This window comes from Martes martes, assembly GCF_963455335.1.
Source record: "Martes martes genome assembly, chromosome: 6".
In the NCBI taxonomy this organism is placed as follows: domain Eukaryota; kingdom Metazoa; phylum Chordata; class Mammalia; order Carnivora; family Mustelidae; genus Martes; species Martes martes.
The window spans coordinates 23,864,791-23,885,205 of NC_137893.1; the positions used below are offsets into that span (position 1 = coordinate 23,864,791).

General features: G+C 49.9%; 1 protein-coding gene across 1 annotated transcript; it reads right to left on the reverse strand.

The window, feature by feature from the left end:
- Positions 1 to 1,407: 1,407 nt before the first annotated feature.
- NR2E1 (nuclear receptor subfamily 2 group E member 1) lies at positions 1,408 to 20,123 on the reverse strand (the record flags this gene model as incomplete). Its single annotated transcript, XM_080806615.1, has 9 exons — positions 1,408 to 1,570; positions 5,549 to 5,654; positions 5,909 to 6,058; positions 6,446 to 6,542; positions 8,707 to 8,853; positions 10,158 to 10,393; positions 11,910 to 11,997; positions 15,256 to 15,401; positions 20,099 to 20,123. The coding sequence occupies 9 exons, from the start codon at positions 20,121 to 20,123 to the stop codon at positions 1,408 to 1,410; spliced, it is 1,158 nt and encodes a 385-aa protein (XP_080662741.1).
- Between the last annotated feature and the right edge of the window lie 292 nt (positions 20,124 to 20,415).

A 20,415-nucleotide genomic window follows, 5' to 3' on the forward strand; every position in this document is an offset into this window, starting at 1 on the left:
TCAGTTTCCACACCAGCTGCCACGGCCACCTCGGAGCTGGGGGCAAGAACCAGCCAGGGAGGGAGGCTAAGAAATCAGGTAGCATTCCTTTAAATCCAATATATTTTTATTCTTTGTAAATACAATGAGTACAACCTTTTAACTTCACAAATCAGTTAATTCACTTTGTACAAGAAAAGTTTTACTCATCCTATGATAGTCCAAGTGCTGAATATTTTTCCTCAGTGCTAGTACCTAAGAAATCAAAATGTGAAAAGTACAGCAGCTATTTTAAAATGGTTGTTTCTACATTTCCATAAGTATAGATTCATACCAAAGGAGCAGCTTATAGTGTAGGACGGTGTGTGTGTGTGTGTGTGTGTGTGTGCGTGTGCATGCGCGTGTTCAAGGCTTTACTAGAAACCGGTTTTCTGAAAGGCATTGAAGAGTCTCAGGCTGTTAGCCATGGATCAATCAAGAAACCTTTTAGCCTTCATCTCCACGTGGTTCCTTCTGGTGTCATGTCTCTGTTCAGCTACTCTGCTGTGACTCGCCGAAACGCGAGTTTGGACCCCCATCGCCTTTGGTTTCAGCACTTTGATAACGGGACAGCGATCTCCCTCCGCCTTCACCTCCGCTTTATTTGGTTTTGCTGTTTTGATCCATCCTCCGTCAACTTGCGTTCTTTTTAGTAAAGCTCTTCTATTTTTGAGATGTTATCCAAGCTCAAGTCCTGGTGTGAATCTCATTTTCGTCCACCAGTTCCCTGGACAAGGTTGCCCGGCCTATGGTATTGAAGAGAAGAAGGAGGAGGAGAACAAAAGAGAAAGGAGAGAAAACAGAGAAAAACAAGTCTCACGGCAAAAGCTACCTTTCACTTACTAACTCAGTCCTGAAGGCCACTTCATGATGTATTACGATAGAAGAAAAACTTTTGATAAAACTTTTGATTGAAAACCTAACCATTATTTTTAAAATAAATTCTCCAACGTAAAATAGTTCTGAAGGCTGCCGTATGATGTTATACACAGAGCTCTATTTGGTTACCCAACTTCATATGCTAAAAAAGAAAAGAAAGTTCTACGGACGGTTCAGCTTTTGAGAGTTCAGCCCGGTCTTCCAGGTAAGAGGCAGGATGGCACGGCCTGCGGCAACCCCCCGATCTGGCCCCCCTCCCAGGGTGCGGCAGCAAGGAGTTCTCTCGGCTCCGGTGGTCCTGTGACGCCCCCTTTCCTTCCCTGCTGCCCTACCCCGGGGGAGGCAGCAGGTCAAAGCGACTGGAACTGTTTTGCGTCCATTGGCATGTTTTTCTGAAGGCTACACATTCCCAGGTTTATGCTTCCTGAAGGGTTTGTTAGTTGAGGCTTGTTCTCCGCGGGTAGAAGTTCGTCAGACACCGTCCCATCCTGAAAAGCGGGGACTCGGAGCTTAGATATCACTGGATTTGTACATATCTGAAAGCAGTCTTGTAATGGGCACGTTGCCGATGGTTTTTTTGAAAAACACTTCTTCTATGGTTGATGGGCTAATAGAACGTAAAGCTGGCAAAAGCAACAGGAGTTTTCCAAAGCGACAGGGCTGCGTGGGGTATCTGGAAGAGGAGAAGCCATGAAAGCAAGGTAAGATCCATTCCTCACGGAAATTCTTATCCCATACTTGAAAGGCACATCCTCTTCCTGGCTGGGCCTCTGCACTACCCCACCCTCCCTGCAGCGGAGGCCCCCACAGGTGCTACTGGCCCTGCTCTGCAGGGTGAGCAGCCGAGGCAAGAAGAGCCTAAATGACGCTGCCCAAATCACGTGGTGACTGTCTCTACATCAGGCAAAGGGCTTGCGTTTTGTTTGGAGGAAAAGCAATTTTAATTTTTAAAAAATATTATATTTATTTGAGAGAGAGGGAGGTGAGAGAGAGAGCACAAGTAGGGTGAGGGGCAGAGAGAGAAACAGGCTTCCCGCTGAGCAGGAAGTCTGATGCTGGGCTCGAACCTGGGACCCTGGGATCATGACCTGAGCCAAAGGCAGACGCTTAAACTACTGAACCACCCAGGCGCCCCGGAAAAATAATTTTAAGAAACATGGTACCAAGTTCACGTCAGATAATACACTGAAGTCTGCCAGGGCAGGAAATCACCATGCTGCTGAGGATAAAGGGAAGCGCTAAAATCCACATTTTCTGATTCGCAAGGCTCCTTCCTCAGGCTCGTTTCCTGAGATAAAATGGTTTCCTTTTCTAAGCCATTCTCCAAATTATTATTCAGGCATTACACTTAGTCACTCTCAGGAATAATTCCGTCCTTATTACACTGCAAATTAAAGACTAAGTTCTGTTGGGTGGTAGTGCCATCCAACTTTCATGTCAATGAAATTGGCATATAATTAAAGATGTGAGAAATTGCTTAACAATTTCCTCTCTTGATGTCCAACATACGTCTGTGCTCAGATGGGCAAGTTCAATTTTCTGCTGCCCTTAGATGCCTGTAACCTCACCGTGGCCTGGATGCTTCCTCCATTAATTGTTTGCAATCAGCTACCTATGTATTTCACAAGGAGGGCTCCTTCCTCCACAGTACACCACCCGGAAGACTGAGCTCCAGGGACACCTGTCAGTAACCAAGCCAGGTTTAACCCCTCCCTGGCCACAGAGGGCTAGAAACTGATAGATACCAAAATTCATTCAGAGGAGCTAGGTAGCTGAATGCTGAGTTTCACTGACCAGTAATGTCAGCCTGCGAATAGAATCCAGGGGAGTCATGATCACTGTTGTCTCTTAGCTTTCGGCACCCGGAAATCCCTCTCTTCAACCTGATACTAGGCTGATAATTCTTCCTGGGCCTCTGAGGACCTCATTTGGCTGTTCGGCTGCCCAGCTTGATTATCACCCATGGACAAGGAGTGGAATGGAACGGAACCCCCAGATCCGCATCTCCCTTCTACCTGACTCTCTTCAACAGCTCTGCTTCCCCTCCCGGGCTCAGGCCCAGGAGCAGGAACCCTACAGTGGGTGGGAGGCCACGGGAGGCCTAGACAAGCCTCCGCCATGTCTGCAGCCCTCACCCAACATGCTGGAATTTTCCCATGGTGAGAAACCACTGTGAGAAGTAGTAACTTCCAGAAAGGATGGATTTTGGAGAATCCACAGACCATTAAATCTTGACTTCCTGCATGGAGATTATCCACTCACCTACTCACCCGCTTCTTTTATTTCCTAGTTAGGAAGAGGCTGGTTAGTCAACAAGGATGAACTGTCTGTTATATGTGGAGTCTCGTACTACCCAGAAACAGTAACAGTGTGTGTGTGTGTGCGTGTGTGTGTGCGCGCGCACGCGCATGTGAGGCAGAGAGTGCCTAACTACTCAATATTATTTTTTAGAATATCTGTGTCCCTGATTTCGTCCATTAGCATAAATAACGGGAAGCTTTCTTTTCAGGCGTAAGTGTTCTGTGTCTGTCACAGATCCGTGTGTTTGATCTTGAGTTATAACATAGTTTGTGTGAAATGCCAATTCCTAGCCTTTTCTTTATGTCCTAGATAATTAGAGAAGTAGCCTACAGAGCTGAGTTTGCAATTTTTAACAATTAATGTATAATTAGCTCAGTTTGCAATACTGACTTTTCATTTCAATTTCAGATTTTATTTTTCTAGACAGGAAAGTGCTAGAGGAGAATATTCTCTGATTGAAGGAGCTAAGAAACGAGGCATATGCAGTTTCGCCCTGTGTATGACTCTAGGTATTAATATTAATTACAGGGGCACCTGGGTGGCTCAGTCAGCAGAGCATCTGACTCTTGGTTTCCGCTCAGGTCATGATCTCGGATGGAGTATGGAGCCTGCTTGGGATTCTCTCTCTCTCCCCCTCCCCCTTCTCTAAAAAAATTAATTATAGCTATAGCTCATATCATGAACTAAAAATTCCTTGTCAAAGCAAATGTGTTCCTTCAATGAATAATCTCCTTGTTTTGAAGCTGGGGAGAAGTAGTATATTTGCCATTTTCCTAAAGTAGACTTTTGTTAATTTGTGGTTGAACTCTCTCAGGTCACCCTAGAAGAAACTTCTGGTGGGCCCTGCCCTCTCAGACTCCGCTTCCTGGACTCTAGCACCTCCCACAGCACCTCTGCTGGCTCTCCTCGCAGCCCTTCTCCCCTGCTGAAGGCCTGCCATTCGAGGCTCAGCTCACACGTTGTCTTCTTTCCCTCACCAGCGAGAATTCGTCTCTCCCACTGCCCACTTTGCTTTTTCTCTCTTCTCTGGTCTGAACTGAATGAACACTTCTGTCTCCTGCATGCAGGGATAAGCGGGAAGTGTCTTGTTCTTTCTGGTGTCCACCATGCTCACCAGGAGCCCTGCATGGAGCGAGTACTCAGCAAAGGCTTGACTGAATCAGGGAGTGGATGTCACATTCTTGTCAGTGTGATGTTCTTTACACTTTAATGACTCTAAGTGTCGGAGTCAGTCATGATATACAAGTTAGTTTGTAGTGGGCAAAAAGTGCCCAAATTACGTACTGCTCCATTTTATAATTTTGAACAAAGATGAAGTGTTTACCGTACATTCGGAAATTTAACACGTATTTGTAATTTTTAAAAAACAGCACTTTAATTTGAAAGACGTGTACCCAGGCACTATCACTCAACAGAGTTTCAGTGATATTCCATGGACAGGAACAGGTTTATTCGTTAGTTTTCAAAGGAGGATTTATGACAGAAATAAGCAGCCTCGTAGCAGAAGCTCTGTCCCCTCCAGTGAATACAACTGACTTGGGATTTCTCCCACCCCTAGATGAGGACGGCACGAACGGCCGGAGCCACTCAATTTATGACTCCCAGCACTGTGTCTGTGGGTGATGTTGAGATGATGGAGAAGGTTTCCATGGGCTTTCTTTCAAGGTCAATCTAAGAAGAAACAATCATACGCAACTCTATTCTATTCTATTCCTCAGATCTATCGCAGTCCTAACTTACGAAGCTAGCAGTGTTCTACGACTCTTTAAAAGTCTTGCCTTTTTTCATTTGAAATGAAATCAGAGTCTATACACCTCCGGGTGGGCTTGTCCACGGGTGGGCCGGGAGGAGCACCGCTGGAGCCCCACTGGCTGAAAGTTTCTACAACGAGCCAAAAACAGCCTCTACCAACGGGCTCTGCTAGGCCAGAAGTGGCCATGATTCAAAACAGCTCAGTGGATACCAGTCACCAAAACCAAACAGCAGTCATGACGGGGGTACAGATGGCCTCTCAAGGATGATGCGACCACTCTCTAATAGATCAGCTAACAGGTCATAACACTTTGGCCTTCATTTTTGACCCTTCCCATATCAGGGTCCATTCACATAAATGTGTCCAAATGTTTTGATGGATCAACTTGTTCGGGGTCTGGCAATGCTTTCACTTTGATAATCTAATCTGACCACCTCCTCTCACCCACCCGGCGAAGTAAGTAAGATTCTAACTATATTAGCTGGCGGGCAACAGGGTAATTGGTCACAGGGTTTGAACTGGCTGACTCGGGCCTGCTCACACATTCACAATGGAAGCGATTTTCTGAAGTACTGGGTCAAGGCAAACAAGAGTCACCTGGTATGGATGTAGCTGTTGAGGGTTAGCTGGGCCTCATCTTGAAGGGCTGCAATGGCGGCAGCATTCCGGAAACTTCTCAGCTCAGAACCACTGTGTGTAGGAACTAGAAACAAAGATGGGAGAAGCTATGAGAAGCAGTGCAGGAAATGCAGATGGGAAAGCACCTCCCTGGAAATGAATGGCCGGCCGGAGAACAGGTAGGACCCCCACCACGGAAAACGGGGCCAGCCCCAGGTATCGGCTCCCTTAAAAACCATCCCCTCTTTGTGCAATGATCCGTCTGGACCCTGAGGTGGCTGAGTGAGGGAGGTGGCAAGCCCAGGGAAGGAGAAGAGGCGGGGGTCTGCGTCAGCTTACCAGCTTTGAAAGTGACGATGCATTTCAGACAGGCAAATTCGGTAGCATCTAACCGGAGTTGTCTAAATCGAGCCACCACCTCCTGTAAAGCTTGTATTTCAGATATGATCTTGTTCAGCTTCTGGGAATCTGTGTTGTCACCGTTCATGCCTAGAATAGAAATATGGAATAAATGCTCTAATATGAAGGCATTTTCACGATTTAATATTGATTTTTGACAGAATTCTGCATATCAATATCTATTCAATTGTCACTCTAAGATATCTGATTCCATGTAAACCGGCTATATTGTATGAAAGTTAATATAAAATCTTCTCTTGGATGATAACAAACACAGTAATTTGCATTTAAATAACAATGCAAGCAGTCATGAATACAACAAAACAACATTATTTGCATTTAAATATAGATTTATAAATGACAGGTATACTCTATTGTTCAGCAGGAATTTGTTATTCTTTACATGTTGTTCTTTTTTCAGTAATGTATTTTTATGGTAATTTCTACAACAAAGTCATTAAATTGTGCAATTCTTACCAGATACAGCCAGTAGAGTGTTAGCATCAACCGGAATGGCCCATTGTGCTATTCCTAGAACAAACAGTTCTCTCCAAGCATCTTCCAAAAGCATCAGCTGTCATACAATAGATGTATAATATAATATAGTGTGTAATTTATAAATTTATAAACAATTTCAATATGTAAATTTCCATTATTTTAAAAAGTGTTTTAAATGCCTGTCTTGGTAAATTTTCCTCTGAATATTCCAGCTTTTCCTTTATTTTCCACATTTTTCCTTTTTGAAAAGGTGCCTATAGATAAGCACAGGCATCTGAGAGTCAGCCATTCCAATTCCCCAAACTTTGCTTCCTTTGGAAAAGGGTTTACCCTTCTTGGCCTTGTATCTATTCATTCCCGACCACCTAGAAACTTCTCCAGAGACCCAGGCTCTATGAAATGCCACCAGCAGCTCAGCAGGCAGATCCCCTTCATATAAAATGCTGATATTATCAGGGTTGAGGATTACAGACTAAGCGTGCAGATCTGGGCCCCCATCTTCCTAGAGGGTTGGGGGGGCTGGGCTGGGAGAGAGAGAGAGAGAGAAAGAGAGATCACTAATTCCCAAGAGGCATGCAGGGAAATCAGGGTGTAATTATGTTAATCGGGTTTTGCTGAGTTTACCTCATCTCACTGCCTGATTTTTCTGAGACTCATAAGTGGACAGCATCAAGGTGCTTGTCATTTTCACTCTAATAAAATGTGCTACTGAATATTTAAAATGAAAATCTGACTCCTTTTCCAAATTAATATACCGGATTCCACTTCATTGTAGTTTGCTTGTTGTTGAAGGGTTTCCACTGAAGGGCTAAGTGGCAGACAGTAAGTAAATTTTGTTTCTATTAGCGAGTATACAAATACCTGTTTTCAGAGAAAGCAGCCAGTACACATACGCGTGGGCTCATGCGCACACACACACACACACAAACACACACAACAAATGGTTAGAGTCAACCCGAAACTCTGGTCAAAGATAAAACCTAACTATTTTGAAAAAAACCTGTTTTGAAAAATCTCTCAAAAACCAGTCAATTCTGGATGATTTATGTGAACGTATTTCCTTTTGGGAGCTAAGAGCTGAATTGTGAAGGCTTGTAACCAAAATCACAATCAGACCAAAAAGGTTTAATTTTGAAAATGCTTTATTTTTAGTTTTATTGCATTAGGTACAGAAAATAATACTTTAAAATGCAAGGTAAACAATATCTAATTCTCACCATGTCTGAAAGTCCAGGCTATGGAAAAAAGAACATCCCATGCTAGAAGATTAAATGTTTTGAGCACATTGCTAGGTCTCTCTGTAGGAAACATACTTCATATTAAAAGGCACCATTATGCTTTAATTAGGTATAAAATGAATTAAAGAAATAAGCCACTTGCTTTCAAAACTACTTATTAGCCTTTTGAGAAATTTGTCATTAATTTCCATGAATGTACTGGTAACGTCTAATGGTTATGAGCACTTCATTTTCTTTCTTCCCTTAAGATTAGAAAAATTCTGGCAGATGCTATCTCTGCGATTTCTAACAACAAAATTTCCGGCTTTTGGTAAGATGTAATTTTTAGCAGCATATACTTCTCTCTCTGACTGTCGTTTACAACCACAGAATTGTGCACAATGCCCATTTGTTTACAAAATCTCATAAAGGACTTCAAGAAGCAAGGAAGATCCTGGCCTGTGGGAGGTCTGCAAGACAGCCCATACCCATACACGCTCATCAATTAGTGGTCAAGGCCATGAGTACCGCAGTGGAAAATATAAAGCTGTGAACATAAAACAATGAGACTAGCTCTGAAAATCTTACAGGCGAATACTATCAACACTTACTTCTGCCAGGTCCAATATTCTTAATGAAACATTGTTTTATTAGCAATTTTACTGTCATTAAGATTTTTTAAATTTGTGATTAAATTTGGTGTTTCAATTAAACTTGAAAAAAAGAGAGCTAATGTTCTTGTCTATTTGTTTTTCATAGACCAGATCCTACTTTCCTGAAATAACATAATTATGTTTCTTAGTAAGGATTCCATAGCTAGATATTTTGAACCCATCGTAGGAAGCTAATAAAAATCGTTTCCTCTTTGCTGTTAAGAACGGACGCTTGGCCTTTGTGATTTATCCAGGTAACCTCCAGGTTCATGAGGCTGACCACTGTTGGTTTTTGGTTTTTTGGTTTTGTTTTGGTTTTGTTTTCCCCCCAGTCCCCTTCCCCAAGAGCTCAGTGCCCTCCTGGTCATACCTGGTCCTGCAAAGATAGCGTGGAGAAAGCTGGTACACTCTTAGCCCACTTGATGCTCATGAACAGAAGCCTGGCAGCTGATTCACACACGGACTCCGTGGCCACTTCGTACAGATACATCGGGGTCCCATTCACTTCGTGGGGATACTGAGCGGGGAAGAAAGAGAAACACCACGGAGTGAGGAAACCACAGCTTTGCAAGAAGAGCCAACCTTTTAATTTCCTAATTAGACTGGGGAAGGAGATAGGCATTTGGATGTTCTGCTTAAACACGCAGTTGCCATCGGTAGACAAAAAAACAAACATCTATATCTATAGAATTTGAGAAATAATAACCATTGGGAAAGGCCCATTTCCAGTCTCTGGGGGCCTGTTCTTCCAGAGGGGCATCTGGCTTTTCTATCCCCTGCAGCAAATTTTCCTCCAACTGAGCCAAGTGCCAGGCCTGTCTCCCAATTTAGACAAGAGCTGCTTGCATTTGTGTAAATAAAAATAGATGTGAAAAAAGTATAAATTAATAGGCATCCCAAACACAAATATGCATATGAGTATTTTTAGAAAGGATTAGTATATTATGGAAATATTTCAATTAGACATCTTAATCATTCACAGAGCATCCCCATTCATAACTGACAACATATTCATAACACTACTTTCCCAAGCTTATTATACGCATCAAGGGTAAGAAAGCAATATTAAATATTGTACTTGTGCGTGTGCCCAGGTGTTTGGCTTCCCTGCAGTTTGGGGCTGCAGCTGGCCCTCCCCTTCGCGGCCTGGAGTGGGTGCTTTGGGTAGGTACCAGCTGGAAGCCTGGAAGGTAGTCCCTAGGTGGCAGCCTTTTGAAGTGTTCGGGTTGTGGCCCTCCTCAACAGAGACTCAATCCGGGTAGAAATACACGCATCTCAGAAGGGAGAGCGGAAGACGGAAGACGAAGCCAGCTTCCTCACGCCGTCCTAACAGGGTGAGCTCCCCTTGCTGTTGCTGCATGAGGGACCCTACAGCTTTGCCCCAGAAAAACAGATCCCTGCGATCTGCCACACGGGGACTCTTCTCTGCCAGCTGCAGCCAACTCCTTTTCCCTAAAAACGGAAGTGCTCTTCTGGTCTCCAGAAATACCTAGGTTGCCCCTCGGTTCAGCCAGGACTCCACTCCACGGCATTTTTTTTTTTTAAGGGGCAAATTCCTGGGTCCCACCTCAAACTTGCTGGAAGGGACTCTATGGGAAATGGGGCAGGGTGTTCACGTGTGTAGCCAGTCCACCAAAATTTGGACACTCCTGGCTTAGGCGGGGAGAGTGGGGGGCCGACAGCTCCCCGCAGAACCGGACCGAGCACCACGCGAGGTCGCTCTGTCTTTGGCTCCACCTATCCTAGCTCCGAAGACATGGGCGCCCCGCCCCCGCCCTCAGCTAGCCACCGGGCTCCTTTGGGCCCAGCAAGGACACGGACCTTGGGCGTGGGCTGAGCCAGGCTCACGAGAGTCTGCCGCTCCGGGGTGGCGGACACGGCGGCCAGCTCTAAGCCGTGGGGTTCGAGCTGCGTGACTGCGGTGAAGAACGCGGGCGCGGGCAGCGCCGCCGAGGGGAAGTGCGCAGCCGCCCCGTTCTCCTCCTTGTGTCCGCGGAAGTAGAGGGCCACCTGCTTGCGTATGGTGGACGTCCGAGGCCCCCGTTCGTGCTGCACGGCTGCAGAGACAGACAGATGGGCGAATGCCCAGGATCAGAGACTTGACCACACTTAGCCGCCGCTGCCGGGCTCCGGGGGCCAAACGCCACGCCTGGGCAGGCGGGGTCACTCGAGAGGTGAAGGGAGGGAGGGACAGGGAATGTGCGGGCGGAGGACGCTCCGAGGTTGTCTGTCTCTTATACTGCAGGCACGAGAGAGCCCAGGCTGAGAGGAGAAGCCCGACCCCAAGTGTCAAGATAATGGCCAAACCTCCAGCAAGACTAGGCGTGTTCTCTTGTCCGTTCAGGGCTCTGCCCCACCCAGAGGGGTCGCAGAGAAACCAGAGACCCTGGGGTTGAGGAAGCGACAAAGGGGGGTAGGAGCCCTGTGCCCAGCCAGGCACTGCCGTCCCTGCATAAACATTTCCCGGTCAGCCCAATGGTGACTCCCCCCACCTGCACCCCCGGGGAAGTGGCGTTTGGCCTCTGAGGGCCTCTGGAGCAAAGGACCCGAGGGAGAGCCCGTCTTGGAGTGTGCTGGAGGAAGGCAGGGGAGATGTGACAATTACCGCCAACAGTTTAAACAAACAAATTAATTCAGGGCAATCTTCCGCTCGCAGAGCTTGACAACTTGTCAATACACGAGTTCAACAGGTTGGACGTTCCCTCCTGCTTCCTGCGCCGCTGAGGAAGGAGCTCTCCCCAGTGGGCTCTGTGCCTCCTGGAGCTGCCACCCGGCCCGGACTGTCGCCAAGGCAAACTCTCTCAGCATCCTATCCTGAGGCCCCATTCCTCCCCCCTGGCCATGACCCCGGCCCCGGGACCCGGCCAGGCCTGGGGCGCCCTCGCCAGGCCACCACCAGGCTGGCACTCGGCCTGCGCTCCCCCTGGGGAGAGTATCTCATGCTCTAGCTCTTGCTGCGCGCCTTTAAGATCTTCTGAAAGTTGGCTGTGCGAGGCACCCACGGGCGTCTCCCTGCCTCTCCAGCCCCTTTTTGTAGAACCGACAGAAAAAGCCCAGATCACCACAATGGCCGTCCTGGTTTTGGAGTCTTGATGAATTAACAAACACGGGCTTGAATTTCCGTGAGCTTGTGTCTCTGCCCTCCCTCTTCCAACAGTCCCCTAGTCCCCACAGTCTCCAACCTTGGAGACCAGCCAGACTTTGAGATCCTGCAGAAGGCTAACAGGCTTAGGGCTGCAAGGAGAGGTGAGAGGAGGCATTAGGATCCAGGAAATCCGCACGAGTGTCCAGCAGCGTGAGTTCCCCCAGAGTGCTGTCTTCATGGGGGTGGGGTGGTTGCGGGGTGCAAGTTCTCTGTGTGGGTACGGGCCATACCTCTAGAGTTCAGTGGGATGGGGGTGGGGACTCATGCAGAGAAACAGATAAGACTGAAAGTCGGAGGCCAATTCCCAGCATCTGGAAAGAAGTGCTCTAGAGATGATTTACATGCATTGGAGTGCCATGTATTTTCTGTACATATAATTTACTTACTAGTCAACCAACATTAGAGAAATAAAAAGCTGTACTGATTACCATCTTTGTTCATGTTGACTTCCAAACACTTCTTCAGCCGACACGCCCTGCACTGGTTTCTGTGCGTCTTGTCCACCGGGCAGCCTCCCTGGAACAGAGCACAGGCGGTCAGCGGCCCCCAGGACCTTTAGACTGGAGATGTGAACACGGGTTTGGGGGAAACGTGGAGGCGGGAATGGACCCTGCCACAAGTCTGGGAGCTGCAAGCCTGGGGCCCCAAAACTCGAAGGCCTTGGACACGAACAGGGCTAGGTAGGGAGAGGGCCGGGATTTCTGGGGCTACTTCAAAAGGAACAGCCCCAGGAACAGCCCCCAACCTTGTGAAAGTGGACAAGGAGGAAGAGTCCTTTCCCGAGCAGGCAAAGGGTCAAAGCGCCTGGTTTGCCTGACTTTGCAGCATTGGGAGGAGAAGCTCTAGAGAGGAGCTTCCGCCAGGCTCAGAGGTGGTGTGGAACAGGGGCGAGACTTTTCAGGACCGAAGACAGCGACCGGACCCAGAGGAGGAGGCTGATCCGCCCGGATCTCCACCACCGCCCCCTCCTGCCAACTATTCTTTCCACCTTCAGATTTCGAGTCTACTACTTTCTGTCACTTTGGGGCGGGGGGACATTTATTTGTCGGATACATATTTCCCATTTAGTCTTCACTCTCCTGTTTCCTCACTCTTGGCTTTGTACTTGAAGCCATCCTTATAACCAGCATGTTAAAGTTGTCTTAAAGACTGGCCTCAGCCCAGATTGATGGAAACAAAGCCATTCCTGGAAGGTGAGGCAGAAGCCAGAGTGGTTAGCAGGGCAAGGCCTCCAGAGGTGAGGATGGGAAGGGAAGAGCCCAAGGCCTGGGCAAAATCTTGAAATGTTCACTATGTAAATATGACCAAGAAGATAATGTGATGGACTGTCTGACAAAATGATAATATGGGCTGAGAATATTAGCATGATACCTGTGGGGGTGTGCGGAGAGCTAATTACTGCCTCAGAAATATTTATTTGAGAAGCACGAGAAAAAATGTTTTGCCTGATGCAGTTTTCTGGAAAAAATATTGGCTATTACAAGAGGAAATTTACAGAGAAAATTTCTTATGGAATTCATTCACTGTTAGGTGTTATTACTAAGGGAACATATACACATAGATACATAGTCATATCTACATATATATTTTACACATAAAGAGTCATATCTACATATACACTTTACACACCAAAAATATATAAGTTTGGTGTTCTCCTGTATTTATATGACTTGCAACTGTTACAAGTACCGTGGGAAAAAAGAGAATAAAATAAATGTATTTTTATTTTCCTTCATAATCTAAAAAACTCATATAGTGCGAATTGTGGGTAGGCACATTTTCTGAAATAGCCCTTAGGAAAAAATGACACACTTGAATACACTTTTTTTTTAATGAGATCCCACCCTTCTGATTTAAAATATGTTGAGGTATTTAAAATAAAGACAGCCCAGAGGTCTGTAACAATTTCTGTATGTCCTCATTACTGTTAATAACAAACTGGAATATTATTTATCTAATCTTAGAATACAAGAGATAAAGGAAATAATTTTTGCTTTCTAAATGAATTCTTCGGGGCATCTTTGCTGGCCAGTGTGATAGCTCAATGTAAAGAGGGTTAAAGAACTTGTTATTAATTGCAATCGTATGTCTATCCTCAAATGTTATCTTCCCAGTACTCTGATAAACAAGCTAATGCAAAATGGAAGTCTTCACTTGTTCTTAGGAGCGTCTTCAAATCAGATCAAATGTGTATAAATATCTGAAGCCTGAGAGAAAGATGAGTGCTTGAGCTCAGCCCATTTATTCTCTCTGCAAGGAGAGGACACCAAGCCTGATGAGTCTATTATCAGTCCTTTACAAGGACTTGGACTAACATCAATATGTTCGAATTGATAGCCAACCCCTTTGAAAATATCAAGCATTAACATCTGAGATTTTGATTTCCTAATTCTGTGCATTGCATAAAATTAAAAGGTAATTTAAGTAGAAGCCTGCTCAAATCTGATAACCCACCGTAATACCCCATTCCTGTGGGGGCTATAGGGATACAGTCCTGCCTGAGTATAATGTGATGTGTCCATATGGTGAGCCAGAGCTGTGTGCCCAATTAAACGGGTACCAGGGTTGGAGTTCAAAATAACTTATTCAAACGTAAGTATCTTCTTGTTTTTGTTGATAATCCAAATCTATGGGAAATTGACATGAGCAGACATAGCTTTAGAAAAAGAATAATTCGCTAGCTCCAGACAATATGGGTGTGTATATGAATATCATAAATATTAATTAGTGGAGGTGTTTTACCATTTTGGTTACCAAAGGATGACTTCTGACTAATACACTCTCCGGGGTCTTCTTGGGAGTCAAGGTGTTGGCTCTGTGCTGACAGTCTGCGTGCCTGGCTGAGGAGAAGGCAGTGTGGGACCAAAAGGCTGATCTCCCTCAAATGGGCCTATTACTGAGCTGGAAACTGAGTCAGGGGGTCCTACTTGTTCTCTCTGGAAGCTCTGCTTCACTCTCAGCCCATGCTCTAACTCCCTTGTCTTTTCGAGGCAGTTCTGCCAGCTCCATACCAAGACACAACCAACCAGGCCCTTCTTCTAAGCAGCAAAAGAGAATAAGATACGGAAGCCTTGGAGAGGATTCCAGCTACCCCTTCCTTGAGAACCTTCTCTTCTTGCTCACTCTGCCCTTTCCTGACAAGGCAGAGCTAAAGTCTCATGGGGGCTGAAGCCCCCCCTGCTCCTTCCAGAGCGGTCCGGCTTCTCCCAAGTTGAAAGGACAAAGCCCTTCCCGCAGCAAGTCCTGTGTTCCAGGTGGCCACACTCCTCTCAGGTGTGCCTGGGATGCCTCCTGCCTTTTACTTTCACCATGGCAGGCAGTGGTCAGGGCACTGAGCTTGGGCTTCTGCTTCCGGGCAGAGGCGCGGTAGGGTACAGGCAACATAGCACAGTCTTTTCTCCAGCTTGCAACGTGTGGTTTGGATTCTAAAGTTCCTTAGGTTCCCTGGGCTGGGTTTAAAGCCACCGGGTGTGGGTCCTACCCAGTGTCAAAGTGTGTGAGAGGATTACAAAAAGCGGGGTGGGTGTGCGTGCGCAGGGAGGAGCCCGGATTTCAGATTTGCCCCTGCAAACTCTTGTATCTGCCCTTACCTCTTCCCGCCTTTCCCACGCGGAAGGGCCTCTGAGAGCTGAGGCGGGAAGGAGGGGAGAGGAAGGGAGAGGTCAGGGCTCGGTCTCTCCTCAGCAGCTTGGAAACCCGGAGGAGGCCTTGGCACAAACAAAAGAGGGGGAGGCAGCCGAGGGGAGCCGGGCAGTGCAGCCCTGGCCGAGGTACCTGGTTTCCAGATTTGCAGACATACGTCCTATTCCGCCGGATACTCCGTTTGAAAAACCCCGAGCAGCCGTCGCAGGCGTAGACCCCGTAGTGTTTCCCCGAGCTGCGGTCGCCACACACTTTACAGGGGATATCTAAAATACGGCCTGAGATCGCAGGAAAGACGGGGAAGGGGGAAGGGACGAGAGGGAGAGGAGGGCGGAGAAGAGGGAGGCAAGGGGAGCCGGAGAGAGAGATGCTAAGCAATCTGACCTCTGAAGGGATTAGCACCGAAGCTGCGGTAAAAGCAAATAATGAAGTGATTTTATAGCCAAACTTTTTTTCCTTGAGCAAGTGTCAGTTTCCTACAATGAGCATTATTCATGCACCGCTACATGTATTTGGGTCTCTTCTAATCGCCGAGACCCATTTTGGAATAAAAGATTACAGCAGGCCCGGGCGGCAGCACGGCCCGCCGCTGCCTTTCTGCTCCGCAGAAAGTTTGGCCGCCTCCCTCCCCCGCTCTCGCATTTAACAGAGAAAGTTGTTAGCGCGCGAGGAGACAAACTTGAAATGTAAAAGGGGAAAGAAGAAAAACAAACACGGCTGGAACCGGGGATGGCAGCTGGAAGGCAATCGAGTTTTCTCTGAGCTGCCGGGCGGTTGTTATTATTAGGATTATTATTGTAATGCTAATACTAGGATTATTAATGATAATAAGGGTAGTGGTAATTGCCCAACTTTCGCTTTACCTATTTTAAAAAATGCTTAGTGGATCGCTTTTGAGAAATTATTTCTTTTAGGAAAAAAACATTTTCCCCCCAAAGTAACTAGCACCGGGCTGGGCAAATGAGGGAGTGGCGCGTGCGCGGTTCCTTCCCAGGTTAGCGCGGGACAGCCACCCCTTCTTCCTCCGCTCCCCAAGTTCCTGCGCAGAGACCTACCTCCTCACACTGGAATCCGGGTGGGGCCCTTCCTGCCTGTTTTTCCTCCGCCGTGGAAGGGTGATGTTTCAAAGGACCTAGCTGGTTTCTCTAGACTGCCCTCCACCCCTGGTGGCCTCGATGGTCGCCTGGCTTAAGAGAACTTTTCTTGGAATCCCCTCAAGCCCGGGGCGGCTACGGACGGACCTTGGAGGAACGTTCGCGAGAGGTGGTATTCCAACATTGCGGGGGAGGGAACTCTTTTGCTCTAAGGTTCAAGAGTCCAACCAGCCCGAAGCCATTCACAGGGGCTTAGAAATCTTTATTCTTGCAAACAAAGTATTAAAGTACCAACACTTTGAGAATAGTAATGACGGTAGTCATAATTAACTTATTTACATTGAATTTTCCCGTCGCGACTCCACCCAAGACCTCCAGTCTGGGCCCGAGAGGCCTCCTCGGTGAACCTGGACAGTTGCTGCCCAGAGCACTCAGGTTAGGGAACGCTACCAGGCTGGGGTGCAGGGCGGCGAGTCAGACCACCGGGCCAGGGTAATAGAGGAAGAGAGGGTGCCACGTGGGGAGGGACCCGAGGTCTCAGAAGTGGAAACTTGCTCGTGGATTCCGAGGCGTCCTGGCGGGCGGGGATCCCTCCCTGAGCAAGGCCTTGGAGGAGCTGCTGGGGGCCGGGAAGGAGGGGGGCATGGAGAGCCCAGCGGCCAGGGTGGGGGTGGGGGTTCGATAACGACCAAGCTCGGCCGGGGTAATTACAACCCCGCCATAGCACCTGCCTATAGAGCCACCAGTGACCCGTCAAAAAGAGTAGCATGGGAATTCAGACGGCGACAAAGGCCGGTGGGGGAGGCGCGCAGCGGAGCGACCACCGCCTCGGAGCCCCCTTTCCCGTAGGGTGGGAGGAGAGGCTGTGCTTGGTGGGGGGAGGTAGCGGCTGGAGAGAGCCCGGCGAAGCCACAGCGGGGCTTGTCCCTCACCCCCTTGGGCCTGTCACTGCGCCCATGGGAACTCACAGGCGCCCAGCAGCCGGGGACGCGAGCTCTGCAGCATCGCACTCCCACTGGAAACAGCAAACTTGGTTTCCTTATTTTGCAACCATCCTTCCCAGCATGACACGCGCCCTCTGGCTGAGCTGGGGTCCATGTTTGGGATTCAGCAATCCTGTTGCCCCAGCTGCCCTCTTCCCGGTGGCACTTTGAAGATGCCAAGATGAGCGCGCAGGAGCAGCAGTGGTGGTATTTCTCCCCCTCTTCCGCACCCCCCCTTCCCATCCAGACAGGAGGACAGGGACACACCACATCTCTGGAGAACCCCATGGGGTGCAGGGAGGACCGGTGCGGGGCGGGTGACCCCTCTCCAGCTGGGGGCCGGGGTCGGGGCTCCTAGACAGTCGCCCGGCAGGGCCACCACCGCTGCGGGTGGGTCCTGCCTGGGCGCAGACCTCTGGGCCTGGGCTCCCGGGGCAGATTAGAGGCAGGCCGACTGGCCTGGGGCGGGGCCCAGGAGGGAGAGACGCGAAAATTCCGGGGCAGAGCGGGTCTGCGCCTCAGACTCCGCCACCCAGCCACGTTAAGGTGACTTGGGGTCACGAGACAAGCTGGTTGACCCCGTTGCAAAGCTCCTCTCATTTAGCAAACCGAGCGAGCTCCGACGTGAGGCAGGCGGGAGTTTCCTGAAGCTGGAAAACCGTTCTTAACTTCCCTCGCCAGGGGGTCCCCTCGGGGCTTTTTGTGTGTCATAATTGCCTAAAGATATATGGCAGCTTCGATTACTGTAATTACCATCAGAGGCTGTTGAAAGAAGTTAGTCTGGGCTGCAGGGGTGACTGGCCGGGGTCTTGTTACCACCCAGGCGGGGCTCCCGGGTGACATCGCTCTGCCCTCCAGCTGTGCGAAACCGAGCGAGGCGGGGGCTGCAGACCTCGCGGCCCGGCTCGGTCCTGACCTCGCCCGCTGCGCGCCGACCTCCTCGCCGCCCGGGGCCCGAGGGCCTCCGTTTTCGGGCCCGGCTGCCGCCACCTGTCTGGAGAAGGCCGGGATGCAGCGGCGCCGCGGGCGGGGGCAGCCTTCCTGCGGGCCTGAGGAACTGCCACCGCGGCGGCCGAAACCTGCACCAGGTCTCAGGCTTCCGAGGCCGAACTCAGGCTCTTGGGGAGTTGGGGAGCTCCCAAGTTTCCCCAGCATGTCATCCAGCCTTTTTTCCCTGAGTGCGGATGGCTCGCCTGAGTCCCCGTCCACAGCACGCGGGTGCGGCCCCCAGCGAACCGAGCTTCGCGCCGGCCCTTCCCTCTCTTCCGAGGCCTCATTTTTTCAAGTATCCCCAACACACGGCAACCCCGGGGACTCCGCACCCCAAGTGGGCGAAGGACTCCGAGACTCCTTACTTCTAGGGAAGGAGGCGAGGGCCTGTCACGGGGAGGTAGCAAGGAGGCCTGCGGAAGGCCGCGGGCTCTGGTTTCTGCAACAGGGGCTCCGAATGCAGCAGGAAAGGTTTCCTTCTGCACCTCCTGGGAAGGACCTCACACGCCAGAACATGGGCTGCAAAAAGCGAGCCCACCTCGCTTCCCTCTAGAGACTAGAGCAGCAAGGGCCAGTGTAGGCCGGAGGCTATCTGGAACGCCAGGCCTCCTCAAGGGTTGGCTCCGATTTGGGCCGCCGCAAAGTTTCCTTCTCTCTTCCCTCTGCCCTACTTTTAACAGTTCTCCTTTTCTCTTTTTGGTTCACATTCACTTTACTTGAATTTTAAAAATGGTAACACCCAAACCAGAGCAAACGTTTAAAGTGAATTGCTTCCCACTTAAGTGGAACTTCAGTATCAGTGCTCAGAAGTATCTTGGATTCTCCCAACTTTCAAAGACTCAGGACAATGAGGTTGAGTGAGGGGAGGAGGCGTTTGAGGAAAGCACGGAGTGCCCAAAATGCTATGGGCGAAGGCAACAAGGGGAGGTTAGAGAACTCTGGGCCGTGGGGACTGCGACAGGGGCCACCCCCAGCCTTGGGCCCCGGAAAAGGCAGCCTCCGGCCACCGGAAGGCGGGAACTGAAATGCCCCCGGGGAGATCCAAGCCTTGCGGCAACGCCCGCCCAACGCCGGCTCGGGCCTCCACATTCTCGGGTTCCGCGGGCACTGGGCGGGCAGATGCCCTCGCCGGCACACTTAACCCCGCACTCCGGCGTCTACGGGCAGTTAGAGGTCAGCCGGGGCTCGGCATCCTCAAGGGGAGCCACCAGTTAGGCAAGTTTGAGGAAGGAGAGAAGCGCGCGAAGGGAACAGGCCGCACACTCCTGCCTCTGCCGAGCTCCCGCTCGAAAAATCCTTGGGATTAGGGATTTGGTCCCCTCTTTGCTAGAGCGGTTCGCCATACTTTAAATTCCCCAGTTATGACCTACGCGGATTTAGGATTAAGGAAAATGTGACTTTTAAGTTGTTTCTGCTTCCCAGTTTGCAGGATTATTTGAAATAGCTAGAAACGGGGTGCAAAGCATTCCATTCAAATCCGCTTTGCGCAGAGTTGCTTTTGCGCGCTGGAGCTCGGAGTTTTGAGCGAGCGTGTTATTGTGCTGCCGCCCGGAGCTGCGGCCTAGTTCCCGCCCCCGTCGCCCCCCATTTCCCCGCACCTGGCGGCCAAGCGGAGACAACTCTCGCGACTGGTGGGCTGCTTGGGGCTCAACCTTCCTACCCTACCAGGGCGGGGGTGGGGAGGCGGCAGCGGGAATCCAACAATCCAGAGGTAACGAAATTCTTCTTCCCTCACCACGAAACATCCCGACTCACCGTCTACAAGGAGCCGGGCCAAAGCGCACACGCCGCCGGAGTCCCTTTCCCGGGCTCGGAGCTGCAGCGCTCGGAGCAGGACCTCCCCGGCCTCCCCTCCCGCCCACCCCAGGCTGCGCTCCTGAGCCCCGCGGCGGCCCCAAAGGTACCCACTTGTTGATCCGGCCGGCTTGCTCATGCTGGCTGTCCCGGGGCGGAGCGGTTGGTGGGCGCTGCCCGAGTCCCGGCCGGCAGCGCCCGCCTCGCCGCCGGGCGCCGCCGCTCTCCAGCCGCCCTCCAGCCTGCAGGCTCCCGGGCCGGACAGGTGGGTGTCGGTTGCGCGCTGCGCTGCTCCCTGGGCGCTCAGAATTCGTTCCACGGTGGGAATTTAAGCATCCTCAAGTTTCTTCCCGGCTCTTGCAAAACCGCAGCTGCTGGGAATGTTGCTTGGTAGGGACACGCGCATGGACAGACAAACGGAGAGACGGACA